General features: G+C 39.2%; 1 protein-coding gene across 2 annotated transcripts in view; it reads left to right on the forward strand.

The window, feature by feature from the left end:
- Vwc2 (von Willebrand factor C domain containing 2) overlaps window positions 1-24,084 on the forward strand; it is a 139,293-nt gene that overhangs the window by 30,827 nt on the left and 84,382 nt on the right. For both annotated transcript variants that reach the window (XM_021178107.2, XM_029483196.1), the window contains exon 3: window positions 841-970. In XM_021178107.2, coding sequence (XP_021033766.1) covers window positions 841-970 — 130 coding nt within the window. The remainder of the gene's footprint in view (window positions 1-840; window positions 971-24,084) is intronic.

The following is a 24,084-nucleotide window of genomic DNA, read 5'->3' on the forward strand; positions in this document are numbered from 1 at the left end:
AGAGAGAGAGAGAGAGAGAGAGAGAGAGAGAGAGAGAGAGAGAGAGAGAGAGAAACAAACACACACACAGAGAAAAAGAGAGGCAGACAGACAGAGACCCTGATATCTCTTAAAGCCTTGGTTCCAATAAGAACATGGTACCACTAATGACATGGATGATCCTCTAGGACCTTAGAGAAAGAAGAACCATCATAGACCTACAGTCAAGAGCCCTCTGGGGCATCTCGGCTTGATCCCTTGGGAGATCTGGCAAAGGCAAGTTGTTTAATCCCTCCACATCTTGGGTTCTTTACCAGTAAACAGGGCCAACCATTTCAGGAGGGCACTTAGTGTCACTCTAAGAGCTCCAGTACATCAGAGTTTCCCAGCTCCTGGCAAGGGGCTCCAAGCCTCAGAAGACCATGTGAGTGCCTTGTGCTTTCCCTTCCCACTGAGCACCTGTTCTGATAAATACTGGGAATGATCCATGGGAGGTTAAGTGAATACAGAGTTAACAGGGCTGTGGAAAAGTAAGGTTTTATTGAGCAAGAAATCAGTAATAATTTGATTTTAGAAGCAACAGAAATATTTTTTCAAATAGATGCTTATAAAGAAGTCACTTTAGCTGAAAGCTGCCCCAACTGCGGATGAAAGGCTGAGCACAGCCACTAGCCCTAGTGAATGCCTTTATTTAAGCCCATGGTAACCTATAAATACCTTATTATGTCCACATTTGGAAAAATACTGGTTCCAAGCATTTAAACACAGGGATATCTTCATCACTAAAAAATAAAGATATGACTTTATAGGGTAAGGACTGTGTAAGGGAGGTGTGACCCTGAATATGGGCTTGTGTCTCAGGTGTCTCCATGTGAACGGTGTCGCTGTGAAGCCAATGGTGAAGTGCTGTGCACAGTGTCGGCGTGTCCCCAGACGGAATGTGTGGACCCCGTATATGAGCCTGATCAGTGCTGCCCGATCTGCAAAAACGGTAGGTGGAACACTAACCATGGGGATGGTGTGAGCCCCCAGCCCCAGCCCTTTCTCTGCTCATGCCAGTAAATATGTAGGCATGTATGGGTTTCCATGGATGTGTCCTCACCCTGTCAATTGGACTATCAGTCAGGGGTAGGTACAGGTGGGACTTGCTGTGTGCCAAGGCATTCTGTCTTTCTGGTATCTGTTTTATGCTTTATAGATGTTAAGAAGTTTGGGGGCAGGGAGGAATTCAATCCCACCATAGAGGAGAACAGCTTATTTTAATTTAACTTTGTTCTTGCAAAGCCTTCTCTCTTTCCAAAACAAATTGAACATGTTTGTTGAGCTCATTTACCTTTCATGATTAAGTGAATTACACTAGAAACATAATTGAATATTTTTCAAAAGCAAATTAGTTAGGAAGACTGGTTCCTTTTATTCTTGGCACATCAAAAGCCAGACCTGCTTTATGAAAAGAAGCAATAGGAAGTCTTGGTCAAGGAAGGGTACTTGCCTATCTTGAATGAAGGAAGTAGGGCTATATGAGTGTGACTCTCCAGGAGGGTGTTTAATGAAGGTGCATTCTGTACCAGAGGGGCCCAGAAGTTTATAACTCAATTGTGTCATTGTTTAAGACATAGAAGGCAGCTTTGAAGAGAGCAGAAATAGATCTGCCCAGTGGTCCAGTATCTCAGTATCTTCGCTAATGTTATGATCAGACTTTCTGGACTTTGTTGATTTATTGCTTATCATATGCATCTAGGGATGGGGGCATATGGGAGTATTGCAGGGCTAATTTGTGATGTCTGTAAACATGGGTGCTTCTGGACCAAGGCCTCATAAACTGCAAGTGAGATTTACATTCATGATTAACAGGAGTATAAGTTGTTTTCCAATTTTGAGTCTTGAGCCACGCCATTAAAACCAGGTATATGCACATATCTAAATTTCCATACAACACATTGTGTAAATCTTAAAATATATAAATTGAAGAGGAAAGGGAGTTCCTGCTGAAGATGGGTATCCTTGAAAGCACAAGGTCAATGTGTTAGAAATTTATAGCTGTGGAGGCTGGCATGTTCAGTCTCCTGACCATGAGTGGACAGTGTTCAGAGAAAGGAGTTACAGAGTGTTTCCTGTGAAGCTGATGGTGCACTTATGATAAGACTATGAGGCATATTCTATTTGGTGAGAACGGAGAAGCCTTGGAAGTCAAGTGTATTTTTCAGTATTGTATGTATATGGGCACTGTGTCTGCATGTATGTATGTATGTATGTATGTATGTATGTATGTTTGTGTGTCACTTGCATGTCTGGTACCCTCCAAGGCCAGAGTACAGTGTCCCCTGGAACTGAAATCACAGCTGGATGTGAGCTACCACATGGGTTCTGGGAATTGAACCTAGGTCCGCTGGAAGTGCAGTTAGTCCTCTTCACTCATGAACCTTTTTCTAAAGCCCCTCAAGCATATTCTTTTAAGAAGGAATGGAAAATAGAAAGACAGGAAACTAATCACTGCTCGGGAAAGAAGAATTAGCATAGCCAAGGGATGCCCCTCCAATTAATTATTGTCTAATGCAAAGTTGTCTGACCTGGAACTGTATATACACAAACAACAAAATGGACTCAGTGGGAGATATATATATATATATATATATATATGTGTGTGTGTGTGTGTGTGTGTGTGTGTGTGTGTGTGTGTGTGTGTCTACAGACAGATAGATATCACACATTTTACATTTATGTATATAACAATGATAACCAAATAAAAAAAGACTATAAATTTTGTGCATGGGGGAAATGTGGGATGAGTTGAAGGGATGATTATGCTGGAGGAACTGGAGGGGAAAAAAGAGAAGGAAGAAGTGATATATTTTTATATTTTTATTTCAAATGTAAAAAATTAAATGTGAAAAGAGAATGTTAAACACTAAGGCACTGTTCTGGGGAATTGAAATAACTTACTTTACTCGTGTAAATAAACAGTAAGAGAATGAAAGTGAAGAAGGAGAAATGGAGGTCAGGCAGTAAGGCTAGCAGAGTGTCCCTTAGAGCTGATATGCAATAGTACACCAGACAGGCAAAGAACTAGTCAAGACTTCCACGTGGTCAGGAGATGGCCAAGGCTGCCATGGCTTCAACTCCCTGCTGGGAGATGAGAGGCTGAAGAGAGACCTCTTCTCCAGCCAAAAGATAGTCAGGCAGAGCTTAAACTCTCTTGCCCTCTCACCAATGATACCTTGTAAACTAAGTGTCTGACATACTCAGAGTTTCTCTTGTTAGTTACAATTGATAACAATGTGTTGGAATTAGCTAGCCTTGGAATCCCAGTTGGCATGGCTTCAATAGATAGAAAGTCGGAATTTCAATCCCTGTGTGTTTTACACTGAGAAAAAAGGACATCCAAACCAGTGGAAAGTTAAAGAAAGTGTCCAGTGAGCAGTTACCTACTCTCTTTACATTTGCATGCTATTTATGTTTGACATATATTTTTCGACTTTTAGCTCTTTCCCCCTCCTCCCCTCAAACACACATATCTTATAATACACCTCTGTAAATGTGTGGCCCAGTACTTTTGGTACTATGCTCATTTGCACAAGGGTAGTTTCCCTTCCTCCCACTACAAGTAGGAAATTTTCTGAGTAGAGACAGGTTTCTTTATGGTTTGTTTTGCCCATAGGACTTATCCCAGTTAAGGGGCAGAGTCTTCCAAAGATCTTTAAAAGATATTTGAAGGGATTCATTGCCATCTGTTGCAATAATGTGAGCTTATGAGCTAGATCAAGAGTTAAGGGCATATGCTATTCTTCCAAAGCAGATTCCAGTTATTCCCAGGACCACTCTAGGTAGCCACCTGTAACTCCAGCTCCAGAGGGATTCAATATCTCTGTCTTTTGAGGCATTTGTATTTACAGTTATACACAGGCATAACTAAAAATGAAAGTAAATTTTAAAGATTATAAATATTCAATGTAATTTATTTCTATCTGCATTCAAAATTTTTTTATCATTTTAGATATAGTCTTGTTGTTTGGATGAACAAGATACATTTTAAAAATAAGAGCTATAAAGCAAATAAAGTCAAGATTTGCTGTGTTTTACTACTGAAATAATGGACTGGGAAGTATGTACTTGGTGGCTGCCTTGATAGTAAACTTCTAAATATTCATCCATTGGTTGTTCATATGCTTTTAGAGTGAGTAGAGATTAAGGCAAGGCATGGTTGTTAGCCTATTAAAAACTTTTGAAGTATGGTGATATTTGTGGTGGTTTGAATATTCTTGGCCCAGCCAGTGGCACTATTAAGAATAGCCTTGTTGGAGTAGGTTTGGCCATGTTGGAGGAAGTGTGTCATTTTGGGGGTGGGCTTTGAGACCCTCTTCCTAGATGCCTGGGAGACAGTCTGTTCCTGGCTTCTTTTGGATTAAGACATAGAACTCTCACCTCTTCCAGCACCATGTGTACCTGAATGTTACCATGCTTCCCACCATGGTAATAATAAACAGAACCTGCAAACCAGCCCCAATTAAATGTTGTCGTTTGTAAGAGTTGCCTTGGTCATCATACCTCTTCTCAGTAATAGAAACAATAACTAAGACAATATTCTTATAAACTAGATTTATTTATGGAAAGCTTTGTATTAGGAGATTTGAGTCGATTATACCAAATAGCAATAACTTCTTATTTTAAGGACTATAACTATAAAAGCATTGAAACAGATCTTACTGTATAGCTCTCATCAGAGAGTTCTTGACTTTGAGGTCTTTGCTTTTTAAGACACTCTGACCTAGGAAGGGGTCAAAAATCTAACTTTAAAAAGTGCTTGCAAGTAAATTCTGTGTGTTGGAGATGGATGGTCTGTGAAAACTCACCAAAGTTAATGTATAATTTACAGTAGTCCAGCCCTGCCTCCCCCACACTAAATGATGGTTTTATATGAAATGATTGTTTTTTATATGTAGTTGATTATAGGATATCAAAAGTAGATGGTATATATGAAACTAAATGTTTGGGTAGACTTAGCTTGGATGAAGCAGTGAGGTTTAACCCTGATATCTAAAGAATAGCCCATTATCTTCATACCAGTTTAATTTAACCTACAGCAATAAACAGCTCTTCTCCTGGTAAAGGGGAAACTGCAATTCAGTTTGCAATTCAGTTGCTGACTGTCAGTCACTTGCATCAAAAGGGCAAAGGTTTGAAACCAAGAATGTCTTGAGTATGAATAAATGATCACAAAACAAGTATGTTTTAATCAATTTACTTTATTGACTTGTGCAGTTCAATCTCTCAATGTCCTTTTTTTTTAAATAAAAAGAATGAATTATGACACTCTTTATCTCCTCTTAAGGAACTCAGGCTTTCTCTGATGGTAAATGCACTTCAGAAGTTCACAGCACCCTGCCTCTTATTTACCTTTGTTATGGGCATGTTTGTCAGCATGACATAGGCATATGGCTTCCACCAGTGATTAGATCTCTGTTCTGTGTGTTGTCCTATAGTCTCACTGTACAGTTACAAAGTAGGAGAGCTAGTAAGAAGGATGCCCAGTGTTAAGATTAACAGTGCTTCTCAGAAATGGAAAACCTTAGTAGCAAAAGGAGAGCATGCTGTGCGCCAGAAGCAGAAAGGCATGGGGCATAAAGCTTATTTCTTCCTTAAAGTCTCAGAGTCACTTGATAATGGTTATTTACACTTTGATTTTCATGAGAAAATATACTTTTTGGATAAGCATGGAAAATGTGATATTTTAGGATAAACACTAAAATTTCAAACCATTAGGTGTACTTTTGTAAAATATATGAGAAGCACTGAGAGAAAATAAGGCAGAATTTTGTTTGTTTTCCTGAGTATAAGAAATAGGATATAACTGCAGGAAAGACTGAGAGTGTTGCTGAAATAAAATTGATGTAGGTGGGCTTCTATTCAGAGCATCTCACAAGAGAATCTTTACTATTGCAAGATTCTACAATTTTACAGAAGCAATAGTAGGTGTCTCATAAGAACAGTCTGCCATTATCTATAGATGCCTCTATAAAACTAAAAATATCAAAATATCAGGATGAATTAGCTGTTAAGAAGAGAGTTTAGCCAGGTCAGTTTATAAAAACCAGCTGCCTATGTCTGTAATTCTAGCCACACAATAGGGAAAGACAAAAGATGGTCAGTTTAAGACCAACCTGAGGAATTTAGCAAGACTCTCCTGAAAGAAAAGAAAAACAAAAGCAAGGGCAAGAGATAGAGGTCAAAGTTAGAATGCTTGCTTGCAATCTCTGAGGCCTGAGCTCAATCTTGAATACCATCAACAGAAAATGTTTTCCCATATACTCACATTAAGCACGTGGAAATGAATTACATAAGGAACAGTATCAAGTAACATCATGATTATAAAAGGAATAGAAGTACATCTTACTAAATTGTGCTGCATCTCCATGCCTAGAATAATAAAGTTTACTAAAAGAATCCCATGAGGGTTTGCTGGAGGAATTCACCATAGCACAGACAGGAAAACTCAATAAAGACATTGAACTGCTTTAAAGGGATCTACTGATCCAATAGACTTCCATTAAAATTATATTTTATTATTATTACTTTAAAAGTCATTGGACTGTTTCAAAAAAGCAAACAGGAATATACGAGTCAAAACTATGCAAGAACAACTGAGACTGCACAGGTGAGATAAAAGAACTTATAAAAGTAATGGTCATGAGCATAGTGTTACATAGCCCTAAATGATTATCTATAAAACAGAATAGGTTACGCAAAACCTGCATGCTATGTGATTCAGCCAATCCTCAGGCACGCTGGGCAAAGGGAAGATCAATCCAAGAAATTATGCTTGGCTAACTTATTAGCAGATGAGTTAAAAAGAAAATCTTGGGATTTTATTTTCATATCGCACATAAAAAAAGAGGAGAAAATTCTGAATTACCATAGGTTTCAAATTTAAGTATGGAAAGTGAAACTAATAATTTTGGAGGGAAAGATAGGAGAGGACCTTCATGATGTTCAACAGGTGAAAATTAACTTACTGGTGTACCAAAAGCACCAGCCATATGGAAAAGACTGATAAGATGATAATTTATTAAAAGAGTGTGTGTTTATCAAATAATCCTATTAACAAGTTCAAAGTGGCCCCCACCATGTATCATGAGAAAATATATGCAATACATTTATCTGACAAGTATCTGTGAGTGCAGTACATTGAAAGAGCAGAGATAGGCAGAAAGAGTTCCAAGCCTCTGGCACCAGAGAGGTACCTATTCTCAGTGTGGTTTACATAGCAGACTCTATCACCATTTCCTCACACCACAGTCCCATTAAAGTGCCTGTCTTTACATCACATGTAAGAAGGGAAAAAAATCAAAGGAAAAGATTCCTCACCTCAGAGTTAAGTAAATATGTCAATATTTTCATTTGTTTCAATTTTGTGAACTTATACTATGTAAAAGCTTGCAATTCAATAAAAAAAAAAAGCTCACCAAGATGCCAGACCCCAAATCTCTACAACTCACTCAACATATTTTTTAATTTATTCAATTTACATCCCAATCCCTGTCCCTACCCCCAGTCTCCCTTTCCACAGTCCCTCCCCTCCCCGCCCTTCTCCCCTGAGAGAATGGACACCCCGACCTGGGTATCCCCCACCCTGGTACATCAAGTCTCTGCAGGATTAGGTGCTTCTTCTCCTGCTGAGGCCAGACAAGACACTGAACTAGGGGAATAGATACTACAGACAGGCAATAGCTTTAGGGATACTCCCCACTCCAGCTGTTCAGGATCCACATGAAGATAGAGCTGCACATATGCTGTATATGTGCAGGGGACCTAGGTCCAGACCGTGTATGCACTTTGATTGGTAGTTCAGTCTTTGAGAGCCCCAAGAGTCCTGGTTAGTTGGCTCTGTTGGTCTTCCTGTGGAATTCCTATCCCCTTTGGGACCCCCTAAATCCTTCTTCCAACTCTTCCATAAGAGTCCCAGAGCTCCATCCAATCTGTCTGAGCCAGCTGCTGGGTGGAACATCTCAGAGGACAGCCATGCTAGGTACCCATCTAAAAGCATAACAATGTATCATTAATAGTATCAGGGATTGGTACTTGCCCATGGGATGGGTCTCTGATTGGGCAATTCCCCCAGTCTAGGCTCCATCTCCCATCTCTGCACTTCTTGTAGGCACTCCCATTCTTCTGCACAATTTGGGATTGAAAGCTTTGTAGGTGGGTTAGTGTCCAGTATAGAGCTAAACAGAGAGTTCTTAACAAAGGAATCTCAAATGGCTGAGAAACATTTAAAGAAATGTTCAAAGTCCTTAATCATCAGGGAACTCCCAAAACAACAACAACAAAAACAACAACAACAACAACAAAAGACATGAGTTTCTATCTTACACTGGTCAGAATGGTTAAGAGCAAAAACTTAAGAGATAGCACACTCCTCCACTACTGGTGCGAGTGCAAATTTGTATGACCTTTTTGGAAGTCAATTTGGCAGTTTTTCAGAAAACTGGGAACAGTTCTACCTCAAGACACAGCTATACCACTCCTGAGCATATACCCAAAAGATATCTCATTATACCACAGGGACACTTGCTTAGCTATGTTCATAGCAGCTTTATTTGTAATAACCAATAACTGGAAACAACCTAGATGTCCCTCAAATGAAGAATGGATAAAGAAAATGTCTACACAAAGGAATACTATTCAGCTGTTAAAAACAAAGTCATCATGAGTTTTCCATGGATGGAACTTGAGAATATCATCCTGAGTGAGTTAGCCCAGACCCCAAAGGACATACATGGTATGTACTCACTTATAAGTGGATATTAGCCATAAAATACAGGATATCCTTGCTATACTTCACAGACCCAAAGAAGCTAATCAAGGAGGAAGACTCAGGCAAAGGATTTTATGAAGCGGGAATGAAATAGTCATAGGCAGATGAAGGAAGGGAACCAGGTGGGAGAATGAATGGGAAGCAGAATGGGGGGTTCAGAATCAGGTGTGGGGAGATGGCCAGGTGGCCATGAGAATGAATGGAAATTTGCAACTGACTGGGGGAGGGGTGCATTTCTGGGAAGTACCAGAGATCTGGGATAAGAGAAGCTCCCAAGAATCAATGGGATGACCTAAGCTGAAACTCACAGCAGTGGGAATATGGGGCCACCTCCTGTAGCCGGGCAGAAACACCAGTAGGATGATCAGGACACCAACTCACTGAACTTCTATACAGTAAGCATAGGTATTGGGAGCTGAGGTTGTGGGACTTCATATTGAATTTTGCACTGAGAGTGTAAAATTAACTAATACCAACATAAAGTCCATTGTTATAAAGATATATCTTGAAGTTTCTCGACCACTAAGACAACCAACAAAGAAAATAAGCATGAAACACAAAAGCTTACAACTTTTTAAAAAGGCACAAGAGGAGAAATAGGAACAAACCATAAGAAACAAAGAAATCAAAATGTATATATACTTTTAGCAGTAAATCCCAAAATACATGAAATAAGCTTAAAGAATTCAAAGGAGAGAAAAAATAAGTAATTATATTTACAATTTTTAGTAAACAATAGTTAGTAAACCATCTAGACAAAAAATTAACCAGATTATAGGAGACTTACACTACCTGCTAAAGGTATGAATACACAGCCCAACTGGAGGTGCTCATTTGGCCAATTGAAGATGGTTATCATGTGAGAGAGAGCAATGACTAAGTCGTAGAACAATCGCCAATAAGCTTGACAGACATAACTACACAACGTGTATTTTTTTACATGACAGAATTCAACAGAATCAACTTAGATTTAACAGCAGCAAACAAGACAATCTAAGAAATCAGAAAACATTAAGTAATCAAACTGTTATATATCGAATTGCCTGTGGATAGAAAAAAAATCACAGAGATTTTTGGTTATACCTGCAACTGATACAAAGTGAAAAGCCTCTGATGTAGTTGATGGAGCAGCTGTAAGCTACCATAGGGCTTCATCAACCAAGTCAGTTACAAGCTGTAAACTTCTGCCTGTAAGAAACTAATGTCAAAACAACAGATCACAGAAAAACATTCAGAGGACAGAATCCAATATAACATAAGCAAAGCTCAATTATATAGAAGATACAAACGCATAGAAGAGAATTATTGGAACCAAGTTGATAATTCTATGAAAGTTATTTGTAACAAAATTAACACAGATTCCACTAGACTTGAAGAACAATATAAGGATACCACTAACAATCCTCCACGATGAACAATAACCAAAACCCAATACTAGAGAAAGCTTTGCAACAGCATATTAGAAAAGTTGAAAGAAATGGACAAATACCTCAAAATGCAAAAATTCAAATGAATTTAAATCTCAAAGAAATGTGGAGAAAGACCTCTGATCCAAATCATCATGGCTCAATTAATTAATCAGAACATAGCAAACTAGTCATAGCAATGTAGACATTACAACAGATGGTTATAATAACCTTTGTTTTGAAACAAAATCATGGTTGCCATTTCCTGGAATAGTCAGTACAGAACCATTTTAGTTAAGGCTACAAGTGAGGCATAGGCCAAACCTTAAGAAACAGATTTTATTATGAGCAGGCATGAGCCTAGTTTGTCTTTACTATAAGATGGCTTTCAAGGCAAACTGCTTCACCATAATCTGCAAAACTTTTTTTTTCTACAAATAAAAGCCAGGCTGAGTGCTTTCCCTAGTGAATTTTCTGAAATAAGTAAAAGAATAATAATGCCTCTTCACAAATCAAGTCAAGAAAAAGTGGCAAAAAGGAACTCCCCAACTTAGTTTTCCATTGATTCTAATGCTGACATTGTTACAGCAGTGTGCTGTACCCCAAAGAAAACTGTAGGAAAATTCTTTATAAACACGATGGAAAAATCTTTAAGAATGCACTGGTAATCTGAACTCCATACAATAAAAATGATGTTGCACTGTAACAAGTGGGTGTAGCCTAGAGATGCAATGTTGACTTAACATCCGAGAAATCAATGAATGAATTACTGCATTAGCAAGGTAAAGGAAACAAAAGTCACAGGTCTCAACTGGTACAGAAAACTTATTTGAAAAATCCAACATTCAATCATGGCTAATGCTTTTAGCATTTGCAAGTTGATAAGTAAATATTTCACCACTGGTGACTTGCATGATTGTTCCCACAGTGCGTCTGAATCTTTAGATCATAGAGCAAAACAAGCAAATCCGGTTGTCTCTTATACTCATCAATGTAGTATCAATGTAACATTGAGAGTGGAAAGGAGGTAGAGAAGAGGGGCGGAGAGAGGGAGAGAGATCATAAATCTGAATATGAAATTTTTCAGAGAACTTGCAAAAACTTATAAGAGTTAATAAATAGGGATCCCAAGTAAGTAAATCAATTTACATAGCATATACTAGACCTGTATACTGTGTGTTATCAAAAATTTGGCTAAATGCCTTCAAAAATGATCAGTCAATGCTAGCGAAATGGGGACCTCTTTTGGGGTTCTTGTTTTTATTAACAAATGGCACCTTGAGTTCAGTTCTATTAGAATTTAAAAAACCCCATAGCAGACAAGGTTTAAGTCCCAACAGCTGCCTGTAGAAGAGGAGAAAATCCACACTGCTGGAGTTTAGCCATCAAGAAAGTCAGCCACATAAAGAAGCAGCTACTGTTGGTCTTCCTATAGGGTCTCCCTTCCCTTTAGTCCCTTTAACCCTTCTCTTAACTCTTCCATAGTGGTCTCCAGGCTCAGTCCAATGGTTAGCCATAAGTATCTGCATGTCTCAGTCAGCTGTTGGTAGAGCATTTCAGAGGACAGCCATGCTAGGCTCCTGCCTGCAAGCACCATATAGTATCATTAATAGTGTCAGGGTTTGGTGAGTGCCCATGGGATGGATCCCAAATTAGGCTGGTCACTGGATAGCCTTTCCTTCAGGCTATATTCCATTTGTGTCCCTGCATTCTTTTAGACAGGAAGACCAATAGTATCAACTAAACCAGACCCCTAGGAACTCACAGAGGCTAAACTACCAACCAATGAGCATATCCAGGTTGGTTGAAAGCCCCTAGGACATATGTAGCAGAGGACTGCTTTGTCTGGCCTCAATGGGAGAGGATGCACCTAATCTTGTAGAGACTTGATGCCCCAGGGAAGATGGATGCAGGGAGAGGATATCTTCTCAGAGGTGAAGGGAATGGAGGATAGGGTAAAGAACTCTGGGAGGGTGACCTGGAGGGGGCAACATTTAGAATGTAAATTAATAAACTAGAAGCAGCCACATGGTAGTGAGGAGAACTTTAGAGACAATGAAGGACAATTGTTATGAGAAGCATGCTTAAGAAAGCTAACAGGTGGGAAAGGAACAATTACATTTTTCTGAGTCATTCAGAAAAGCTGACTGGTTATGAAAATGCATATTGGCCCTATAAGAGACTGTACTAGTGGGTAGGAACGCTGGAAAGGAAATTATTTCCATAAAGAGATATTTAATCCTCCTATCTCTTAAGGTGGGTCCCCCTTTCTTGGCATGGATTCCTTGATTAGGCAGTTGGCTAGCCTAACTGGATTAATGTTTAAGGGAAGAGACTGGCATATCTCCACCCAGAGGTAGATTCCATTCTTTTAGCCAAGAGGTGACAACTATCCCTTAGTGCACCTTCAGTGATACCATATTGCTACCACACAGTGAAGGGTAAGGCAAGAAGGTTGTAGATTGAAATCAACTGGGGCTACAAAGAAAGTCTTTGCCTCAAGGAAAATCAAATAAAATAATTTCATTTATTCTAATATCAGAAGAATAGATGATCTAAGAGTATAAATGTCTTTTTTAATTATAAGATATGTGCACTAAAACCTGCAAAATATTACTGAAAAAAATTAAAAATAATTAAATAGGTATCTCATATACTAGAAAAAAACTATTTCTAATTAAAAATTTCAATATTGTTAAGATGATAATTCTTCATAAACTGGATAATAAATTCAATGCCATTCTTATACAATCCAACATACCTATTTACAAAAATTGATAGGCTGACCCTAAAACTCATGAATGATGGACAAACCATCATCAAAACTAACAAAACTGGGAAAATGTCATTCACTTCTCACCTTCAGAGCATACTGGAGAATTGTAAGGATATTGAAGGAAATATTGGTGGAATGATATTTGTTTCTTTGTTTGGAAACAGTATCTCACTGTGTAGCTCAGACTGGCCTCAAAGTGACTATAAAATAGCCTCAATTTTATGGTCATCTTGTTGCCTCAGAAGCCTTAGTACTAGGATCATAGACATTACCATGAGCCACCATGCTTGGCAAAAAGATTATGTGTGCTTATATGTGTATAATAAACACACATACACATGCAGATATATATTATATATAATAGATAGATGGATAGATAGATAGATATCCATGCAGACATAAATGAACATGTTCATATTATAAAACATGCATATTATGAATGCATTGAATTTTCAATACATTAAATATATTAAATATATAACAAATGATAGTTGAATTTAAATGACACAAACATAAGAATAATATATGGAATCTATATTTGGAAAAACAAAAAAGAAGATATAAATTCTTGCCTTTTTATTTTTAAGCAGGATAAGACACTTTAATGGGGTAGAAAATAGCCTTCCCAGCAAATTCTGCAAAGACAGTGCTATAATCACGTGATTAAAAAGAAGGAAGAGATGAAAACTTAGACCCTTAAATCATGTCATCTGCAAACAAATGTGTACCAGAAAGTTACCTAAAGGTGTTTAAAATCTTATTCCTTTGGGTAGGAGGAGAATACTTTATGTTTAGATTAGGCAAAGTTCTTAGATTAGATGTAAAAATCACAGTCCATAAGAAGTAAGCAAACATTGAACATCATGAAAATTTAAATTATTTTGCGATTCAAAACATACAACTAATAATAATTAAAGTAAAAACCATCGATTGTGAGAAAATAGTTTGAAATGATATGCCTGATAACATTCTTGTATCTAGACTCATAAGAAACTCACTCAGTTTAAAGGAAAGCATATTGAAATTGAGTCAAGGACTTAAATATCTACTTAGGGAAGAACAGATGCAACCAACTGCACTTGATGTTCTCATTAGCCTTCGGGGAAATAAAAGCAGAAGGAAAAATAATGAAATATATAAAAACAGTTATTGTGAAAAGGCAGACCAACCAGTGCTGGAAATGAGGAAAAGCTAAAACCCTCCGCATGGCTGGTGGTATGCCAAACAGCATCCACCGTGGAAACCAGCTGATAGTTTCTTTCAAAATGAAGGCAAAACCTACCACATATCTCAATCATTCATTCCTAGAACTCTGTCCTAGGAAACTACATGCATGTGTTCTCACAAGGCAATGTGTAGAAATGCTTGTAACAGGATTATTTTCTGTTCCTCAGCTAAGATCTTAGGCAACTGAAGCTGGGCTTGAACTCCTGACCCTCTTCCTTCACCTCTGAAGTGCTCGCATTATAGGCTTGAGCTACCATACCCAGCTGCATTCCTCTTGACCACTAAACAATCAGAAATGTCTATCAATGGACTGATACCCAAAAGGTACCATATCCAAATAAATGCATGTTATTTAATAATACAAAGGGAAGAACCACAGCTATGTGCTACCACTTCGTAGCCAGCTTTAAAAGATGATATATTTGATTTATTTGAAACATCATTAGAAGATAAGTAAACTTAAAAAATTGTTAAGTTACAATATTACCACGGGTCAAGATCTATCCCATGTGAGGTATACCTGAAAGGAGCTCCTAAAAATGCTGGTGATCACTTAAAAAGAAGGCAAGGGAAGTGTACGAGTTACAGGCCTGCTGCTGTGATAACACCATGACCAAAAGTAAGTTTTAGAAGGAAGAGTTTATTTTGGCTGACAGTTCCAAGGGGAGCGTCTCTCAGGGTGGGGAAGTCATGCAAGCTGAAGGAAGCCAAGAGCATGAGTAGGGTAAGACCACGAACACTCAAAGCTTGCCTTCAGTGACATACTTTCTTTGGCAAGGATCCACCTCCAAAAGTTCTATAACCTCCCCAAACAGCACTACCAACTGAGAACTGAGTATTCAAGTGTACTGCATGAGCCTACGGAGGACATTTCTCATTTAGAGATCACCACAATAAAGTTTGGGCAGTTTCCTTGACTCACAGCCTAAGGCTTCTCTTGGTTCCAGATTTTCATTTTCCTTCAGAGATCAACTATTCTATAATAGGTCTGATGCCCTTGATAATTATATAAAAACTATTCCTGTTTATGCCTCTTATCCTTAAGACCTTTTTGAATATATGCTTTTTAATCGTTTTGAAACAAAAAAATTAACTTTCACAGAGTTATTTGATCAAAGAACCAATTAGTGAATCAAACAAAGCAACAATAAGAAGCAGAAGAAGCAGAAGTTCAGAGAGTTCCATCCCACTGAACCTCAGATTGTTACATAACAACTTATGTTTATTTTATTTTGACCTTGAAAAAGAAGCTGCAAAGGCTAGCAAGTATAGACCTGTACCAGAAGTCAATAACCAAATGTATTTCTTCTTTACACTCCAGAGTCCAAATTTAGACCATGGCTGTCCTTCCCCCCACCAACCCCTGCTCAGCTCTGATACCTCTCCTCTTGTACAACAGATACCTCGTGTCTTCCTTCAGGCTCTGGGCTTCTCAATGCATCTAGGCTTTTCTACTTTATGATTCAACTTCACAAGCATGACTATGAAAAGACAGAAAGAATCAAAGTCAGGAAAAGTGCCCGATCTCTTGCAGGCACTGTATTTCTATGCATAGTCCATCTGTTCCCTCATACCATTGGCTGAGAAGGCAGCATATGCACAAGTTGAACTTGAAAGCTGACTTCCAGATCCCTGATCTAGAGTTTCTAAATCACAAGAGCTAGGCTGGGGCCACAGCCTTTGAATTTTTAAGATGAACTAGCCTTGCTTCTCAGGTATTTCAGAGCTGATCTAAATAAACCCAAACTGTGTAAAGCACTGCTGGCCTGTACTCACATTTTTCCGCTCTAGTTGGATATTTCTTCCTTGTCAGATTTAATGAGAGAAGAACCCAGTAGAATTCTAAGGCCTTCAATGTGAAATAAAATTATTTTGAGAATTAAATGTACAATTAGTCATTTTTCATGTTTTCCTTGAGATTTGAGAATTTATAAAAACACATAATGTAATTGTTTATTCTGAAAGTACCAGGTCAAAGAGAAAAATGACATCTAACTGGCAAATTAAGCTGGAAAACCTTAAAAGAGAAATGTTTTCTCTCATTCTGTGCAGTTACTTATTAGACCAAGTTTTATAGATGTCTTAGAGCCAGAATACAGAGAAACATAATAAACCTTACCTACAAAGAGAAACCTAATTCTGCTTTTCTTGGTACAAAGGCCTAGAAAATGCTCTAGTCATCAGATCTCCTAGCAATGAATACATAAATAAAATTTAAATATCTAAAGTGTCATTTAACTTCTTAAAAGTCCGAAACTCAACTCCAAAGTGCTAACTTTCTTCTCCCATGCGTGTCCACATTTATGTCCATTTTGCTTGTATAGAAATTCTTCTGATATTATCCCATTTATCCTTTAAAAGGGAGTGGCAATTACTGTTTTACTTAGTAAACTATGTGATTTCCTTGCTGCAGGAACACAGCTTTCCCACATTTCTGGTTCCTTGTGTAACTATTTCTTTCAGTTGCATATTATTTCTGTTTTTATGTTGTCTGCTCCAGGCTTCAATCTTATATCTTCAGAATAACAAGAATAGCCAACTATTCTCCCTTATAACAAGGCAGACAAAGAAGCTTCAGGGGAAGTTGGCTTGTTTCCACCTCAGACCTTTAGAATAACAAACAGCCTTCCTTTGCAATTTTAAGAACCTTAGTGAGGTAACCCAATCACAAAAGAAGTCATTAGATATGCACTCACTGATAAGTGGATATTAGGCCAGAAACTTAGAATACCCAAGATATGATTTGCAAAACACAAGAAAATCAAGAAGAAAGAAGACCATGTGGATACTTCATTCCTCCTTAGAATAGGGAACAAAAAAAAAAAACATGGAAGGAGTTACAGAGACAAAGTTTGGAGCTAAGAGGAAAGGATGGACTATCCAGAGACTATCCCACCCATAAGGTTTATTATGTTTCACCCAGGGATCCATCCCATAATGAGCCACCAAACCCAGATACTATTGCATATGCCAGCAAGATTTTGCTGAAGGGACCCTGATATAGCCGTCTTGTATGAGGCTATGCCAGTGCCTGGCAAATACAGAAGTGGATGCTCACAGTCATCTATAGGCTAGAACGCAGGGCCCCCAGTGGAGAAGCTAGAAAAAGCACCCAAGGAGCTGAAGGGGTCTGCAACCCTATAGCTGGAACAACAATATGAACTACCCAGTACCCCCAGAGCTCATGTCTCTAGCTGCATATGTAGCAGAGGATGGCCTAGTTGGCCATCATTGGGAAGAGAGGCCCCTTGGTAATGCAAACTTTCTATGCCCCAGTATAGGGAAACGCCAGGGCCAAAAAGTGGGAGTGGGTGGGTAGGGGAGTAGGGCGGGGGGGAGGATATAGGGAACTTTCAGGATAGCATTGAAATGTAAATAAAGAAAATATCTAATAAAAAAAATGGCTGTGTTCACAAATAATGGTACAGTCTTTGTTCGTCCAGTGTCTCACAAGATGGACCAGGCTGTGCCACCAAGCACGATCTTTTTAAAAACATGTAAGCTAAGGAAGGCTACCCACAAACAGCTGCTACCAGCTTATTAGTATTAATATTTTTCTGGGTTTAAATATAGTTCTTGTCTGTGGTTTTAAATCTGGTCTGCTAAGGTTACAAACAAAACAAACAACAAAAAACAAAGACAAACAAAAACTCCTAGTCTGCTAGGCATGGCCACTGCCGTACTTCAGTTTTACTCTGTGCCCTTTTGGCCTTGCTGAGAACTAGCCCAGGTGTCCCTCCATCATGTCATTTTGTCTCTTAGTAACCCTTTTTGAATCTCTCAAGGCATGTTCACAAGTCCTCACTGGAGAAACTTTCCATGCCCTGCTTCCAGAGGTGTCTGTCTCTTATGCAGCTGACTGTCCTCAGCACCTACAAGTCTCAGTCATGCTGTATTGTGAGTGTAGGAATCTAAAGACACCATGACAAATGTGCTTTCCTCAGCATTTAGTTCAACTTTTGGAGAGGTGTGTTTGCATGTGGTATGTGTGTGTGTATGTGTATGTACATTTTGATCATTATTTATAAAACTGAGTTCCTTACCATTTATTTCTCTGTAAGTACAGACATGGATCAAGTTATGGCATCTTGCCCATAATGAGCTCATGGTCTAGAGGGGAGTCTGCCTTGTAAATAATGTGTGTTTGTGGTTCTGCTTGAATTATGATAAAAGAGGGGAGGGGAACAGGAAAAACTCCCATTCCACAGTAACTTCACTGTATATGTAGCCTTGGTTTGCTTTTGAATTATTAGAACACATTCCCAGGAGTGGGCTGATAAAACTAGATGCTTGGAACATTTTTACGATCTGATATATTGCCATGTTGTTCAACAAAAGGTTGCGCCGATTCATTCTGGTTTTATTTTAACCTTTCTAAACTCCCATTCATTTAATTTAGAGGAAAGGATACTTCAGTTTTCAGTATTGAACATTTAAATTTGAAAATAGATTAAATAGCATATTTTCTACAATATGTTATATTTCTCTGCCTTTATAGCAAATAACTTCAGACATAAATAGTTCCTGGTGATTTACAGTCACTGACATCAAAATCAGTTGGTGAACTGCCATCTATACAGAAAGGTCTCCAGAGTGTGACATTCAAATAACCTCATCTTTCTGAAACCTCTTTTTGTATCTGGAACTGTAGATACATATGTAGATGTTTCCTGATAGTTAAATTCAAGGATGAATTTTGAAATTCTCTATAAATTCATTCAGCAAAAAAATTGCCTTACTATTCTTCTCTATGCCTCAGAAAATAAAATGACAAATAGACAGACTTCAGATGACTAGTGTCCTGGTTGGTTTCTTGTTAACTTGACACATGCTAGGGTTATGTGGACAAACCTCAACTGAGAAAATTACTCTACCCAGATTGCCTGTAGGCAAGTCTGTAGGGCATTCTCCACTAATGATAGATATGGAAGGGTCCAACCCAAAGAATGAGTGGGGTTGCTGCCTCCTCTAGGCACAACACACAACAAACCTCACACGAGAGATTTATTGAGAAAGACACAAGAGTGTGGCTATCTCTACTCAGAAGAGAAGCAGCAAAAAACAGAGCAGGAGGCAGGCTTTATATATGGTTTCTTGTGTGTTGGTGAAGTGGGGGGGTAATGTAGTATTGTAGGTCTCATGTCAGATCTGCCATAGGACAGACAAAGCTCCTACCATCCCTTCAGAATCTCCAGGGCTTCTATCCTTAGTTCAACTGAGGACCAGGCTACTTCTCAAGGTCCACTGCCCCACAGGGGAAGCAGAGCTTTCCAGATTGGCCAGGGATTGGAAGCATTCTGTGGCCTGATCCCAGGGCAAGTTCTGGGATTTAGTGACCTTTGGCTTTTTTTCCTCTGTAGGGCAGAGGATGGCCACCTGCATCTCAAATGACTGTCAACAGCCTTTACCCATGAAAGTAATCTGGGGGGTAGGGCCTTCAGGGTAGGCAAGTATATTTGTCAGGATTTTCTTGAGCAACAGAAGCAATAGTGTGTGTTTGTGGGGGGGAGGGGTCTGAGAAACCAGTAGATGCTCATTCCTTGAGCTGGGAACATCAGCAGTCAGAGTATTCCTACTGAGCAGTCTCACAGTGGTTGTCTATCACTGTATGGGGCCTGACAACTCGCAGTTGCTTAGTCCACAAGCCTGAGTAGCTTGCCAGTCCCAATCTCACTCTGGAAGCCCAGAAAATTCCTGGAGACCCACTGGTCCCTAATCCATGATGAAAGCTCAAAAACACTGACATAAACAGAGAAATCAGTATTAGCATCGAATGAACTCGGTGGTAAGGAAGGCCAAGTGACCAAGAGGCAAGATGAGTTTCCTTCTGTCATACCTCTTTTATCCGTAGTGCATATTAGAAAGTGCTGCCACAGTTGAGGTGTGTCTTCTACATCAACAAGGGCATTCGGGACACTACTCCAGTGACTTGAATCTGTAGTCATTTGGTATTAAAACCAACCATAATAGCATTCTTGGTGGAAGACCAAGTTTTAGGTGTGCTTTATGCAACCCTCAGAACTGTCAGGTTAGACCCGATTTCTTGCTCTGGTGTAAAACTCCTTGGCGTGGTTTTAGACCACTGTGACAGGGTACATGGAGTAAGATGGGAGACATCACAGTGGTCTAGCTCCAAGCCAAGGGATCTCACATCAGATCAAGGAATCTGGTAAAATAGGCATAGTCTTCTGTGCATCCCTTGTAGAATTATTGTGAGGACTAAATAAGTCACAGGCCTACTATTGAGACCAAGACTCAAGACTGCTTCCTTCCCACCTCTTGTGCCCTAGGGCTTTACCTGAAATTTTGGTTTCTTTAAAGAGTAATACTTACTTTGAAAGCAATCTAGGCACTACAGTGACACTTCATCTCAAGAAACAAAAGAGTAGCATGTATTGGCAACCTTCCTTTCAATAAGCCTTCAAAACTCGTGCTGAAAACACTATAGCCGTTTGTGCAGCAGGTAGACCAGCCCTGTGAAAGAAACTTATATTCTGGATGAACTGCATAGGCCAGACCTCCCAGAGATTGTACATTCATGTTCTTGTCATCCATCATTATTCATCTGTTAGAAGCTGCTTGGTCCTTAATACAGTGCTTTAAAATTTCCCTAGTCTGTATGCTATGCCAAAGGGAATCAATTGTCACAATACACAATAAAGCCATTCAACCCAAGACAGATAGCTTTGCCATGATCAATGGCACTATTACTGGAGGTAACTTGAAATGCATCTAAAACACTTACATAGGACACCTCCTGGTAGAAATGACCTGTCAATGGCAGACAGTCTGAAGACAAATAATCCTATGGATGACTTATCCAATCTGTCTCCTTCTCCAGGAGTATGAGCCAATGAATATTCAAAGCAAGGTTCCATAGGGGCATCCAAGGAATGCACAATGTGTTCCCTGTTGATGGAAGACACACTCTGCTCTTACCTAACAGTCAAACCCAGACTTGTATTTCATTTTCATGAAGATAAACTTCAAGTGTAAGAGTCCATGGCCCTAGGAGGTTCCCATAAGCCCTCACTTCTGAACATGGCTCCTCTATCTCATCTTTTCTAAACCCAATACTTTCACTGACAAGTGCTTACTACTTGCTAATCCTGACAGCTGTGAACTGAATGTATCTTTAATCACACATCCACTGAGTGTCTCTGGAAAGCACATCAGCCATCACTGAGTAAAGTAGTACCATATGGAATGGGAGAGAATTGTTGCCAATTCTTTAATTAGGAACACCAAGAATTTTCCAGATAAGAACCACATGTGTCTTGGAGGAGTGAGTACACAGAAACCCCGACAGACCTGGCTGCTGTATCCTGGTTAAGATAGTAACTGTTTGAACAAACGTGTAGTTAGTCAAGGAGCAGACTAGGATATGAATAAAGGAATACACTAGATTTCACCTCTTAAGTAGAGCCACCAAATACTGAGTGGAGGACTGTGTGGCCTCCTGAACAAATGAATCACCCCCTCTCCTAAGGTGAACATCTGTCCCCCTCCCTGATAAAAAGAATCCCATCCCAAGCTAAACCCTCCATTCTTGGAAAGCCCCTGCTGTCCATCCAACTGCCCATTCTTAGAAAAGCCATGTATTCCCTTGTCTGGAACCAACTCCATCTATAAACTCTGGCTTCCCCACCCCCATGAGGTACTACCTTCATTTCTGTGGGAAGGTTGATGGCCCCTCATAGCAATAAATGTACTTTCTGTTACGGGTGAGGTCGATTTCAGTTTTCTTCATTTTCAGAGCCTCTGGATCAACCCTGATTTAGTACTGGGCATGCTTCCTAAGTAAATTTCAAAGAGGAGAAATGAAATGCATGAAAGCCAAAAATCCTGGAGCCAGTGCTTGCTCATTTCTGTTCTCTGCCCTACACTGCTGTACCAACCAAAGTACAAAAGACATAGAAGCTGACACACAGCCGTGTGGGGGTTACAGTGTAAACTCTATCTGCTGTAGAGCAAAACTAGAAGTTCACAATTGCCATGTGCTCTGTTACAAACCACAGACTGCTAAGAGGCAAGGAACAGAATGTTGTTGGTGAGCATTTCCATATGAAATTGGGAGTAAGTAGTTTTCCAGTAGTGGCACTGGATTCTAGATTATATGACATACTCAACAAAGATGCCCAATTTTAGAGTAAGAAGTCACAAAACAAAGGGATAGAGTTTGAATCTCTAAGATAAGCAACTGTGAGAAGGTGAATACCTGGACAACAAGGCTATTAGTGAAGCTCATTATTATAGATTCCTCTTGTTCTACCTCCAGACCCATGAGAGGTCAAAGCTATTATGAGAGGCCAACCTTTGTTCTCCCTGGTGAAGAGAGGTATGGAGGCTGTGTTTAATTTCTAGATAAATAAAAGGAAGACAGAGAGTTCTCCAGGATAATTTCTAATTGTCTTCAGCTCCTTTATATTCTGTTCTTCCTTAATATCAAGTTTAATCCCTTTGAAGTAGGGTGGAGTTAGAGATAACAAGCATCCTGTCCTTATCTTGGGGAGACCCTGCCATATGGATTGCTCTGGAGCCCTTGAAGGAAATGCTTATTTTTAAAAAGCACTTAAAAATAGCTCAGACATCTGTAGCCTGCAGGCTCTGTGCATCGCTGAGACACTGGAGTGCAAGAAACTCCTGGCAAGAGACTATGACCATTCTCTGGGCTCCATGAACAATGATCGCCGCAGTAGCCTGACAGTCACGATCTAAAGTGTAGCCTTAGAGTAATAAAGATGCTGAGACTCTCCCCTCTGGCTCCCATGGGTAATAGAAGCCTTCAGGAAAGGCTCCTTTATTAAGGTTTTATAAGCAGAGAAAGAATAAAAGGATATTTGTTTTTAAAGAATTCATTTTTATCTAGTCTATTCCTATGATAGAAGAGCATTATAGAGGATATAATTTTTTTTTGGTTTTTGTTTTGTTTTGTTTTGTTTTGANTCAGGGTTTCTCTGTGTAGCCTTGGCTGTCCTGGAACTCACTTTGTAGACCAGGCTGGCCTCGAACTCAGAAATCTGCCTGCCTCTGCCTCCCAAGTGCTGGGATTAAAGACATGCACCACCACCGCCTGGCTGAGGATATAATTTTTTAATGATTAAAATGAAGATCAGTTGATGAGAACAAGTCTTTAAACTACTCCTGAAATGTTTCATTACTAACAATTTCTTTAAAAAAAATGTCAGCTAAGACAATTTGTCTTGTGTGGCAAAGAAATACAGTTATTTTATATACCATCAATACAGAAAATAAACTGTGTCTCACCCCTGTTCCTGATTCTTTCCCTCATCTTCACACTGCATCTACAACCTTTCATACTGCCAAAGCTTCATCTCCTGGGACATACACAAAAGGTGACCACTGACAATCTGACTCAGAGGTGCAGTTCACAAGCTTAAGTGGCAGGAGTCCTAGGAGGGAGGGAGTCGTAACATGTCAGCTGTCCTTCCACTTGCTCCATGGGCCAAGCTGGACCACAGACCAGAGATGCACTGTGCTGTTTCTCTCAGAGTAGAATTCTGAATTAAGGGATGACTTCTTTTTGAGTAATTTAATCACAGAAAAGCATCTACAGTCACTTCTTAGAATGTGTGGGATGGGATCCAGGACCCCTGTCACTTACTCAAAATATCCCCTGATTTTCTTTTGACCAATACCACACTATGTAGTTTAAACCATTTTGATATGATCTCTAGACCATAAGACAATGTTAATGCTATTTAAAGAGTTGTATTACTTGATGGCAATAAAATAGTTGTTTCTGAACAGGCTTGGTTAAATATCAATGTTGTTTTTGAGATAGAATCCCATGTAGTCCAGGCTGGCCTCAAACTCTCTATATTGGAGGATGAATGATATTTAGCTCTGGATCCTCATGCTAC

The sequence above is a fragment of the Mus caroli genome, chromosome 11 (assembly GCF_900094665.2).
Source record: "Mus caroli chromosome 11, CAROLI_EIJ_v1.1, whole genome shotgun sequence".
NCBI classification, from domain to species: domain Eukaryota; kingdom Metazoa; phylum Chordata; class Mammalia; order Rodentia; family Muridae; genus Mus; species Mus caroli.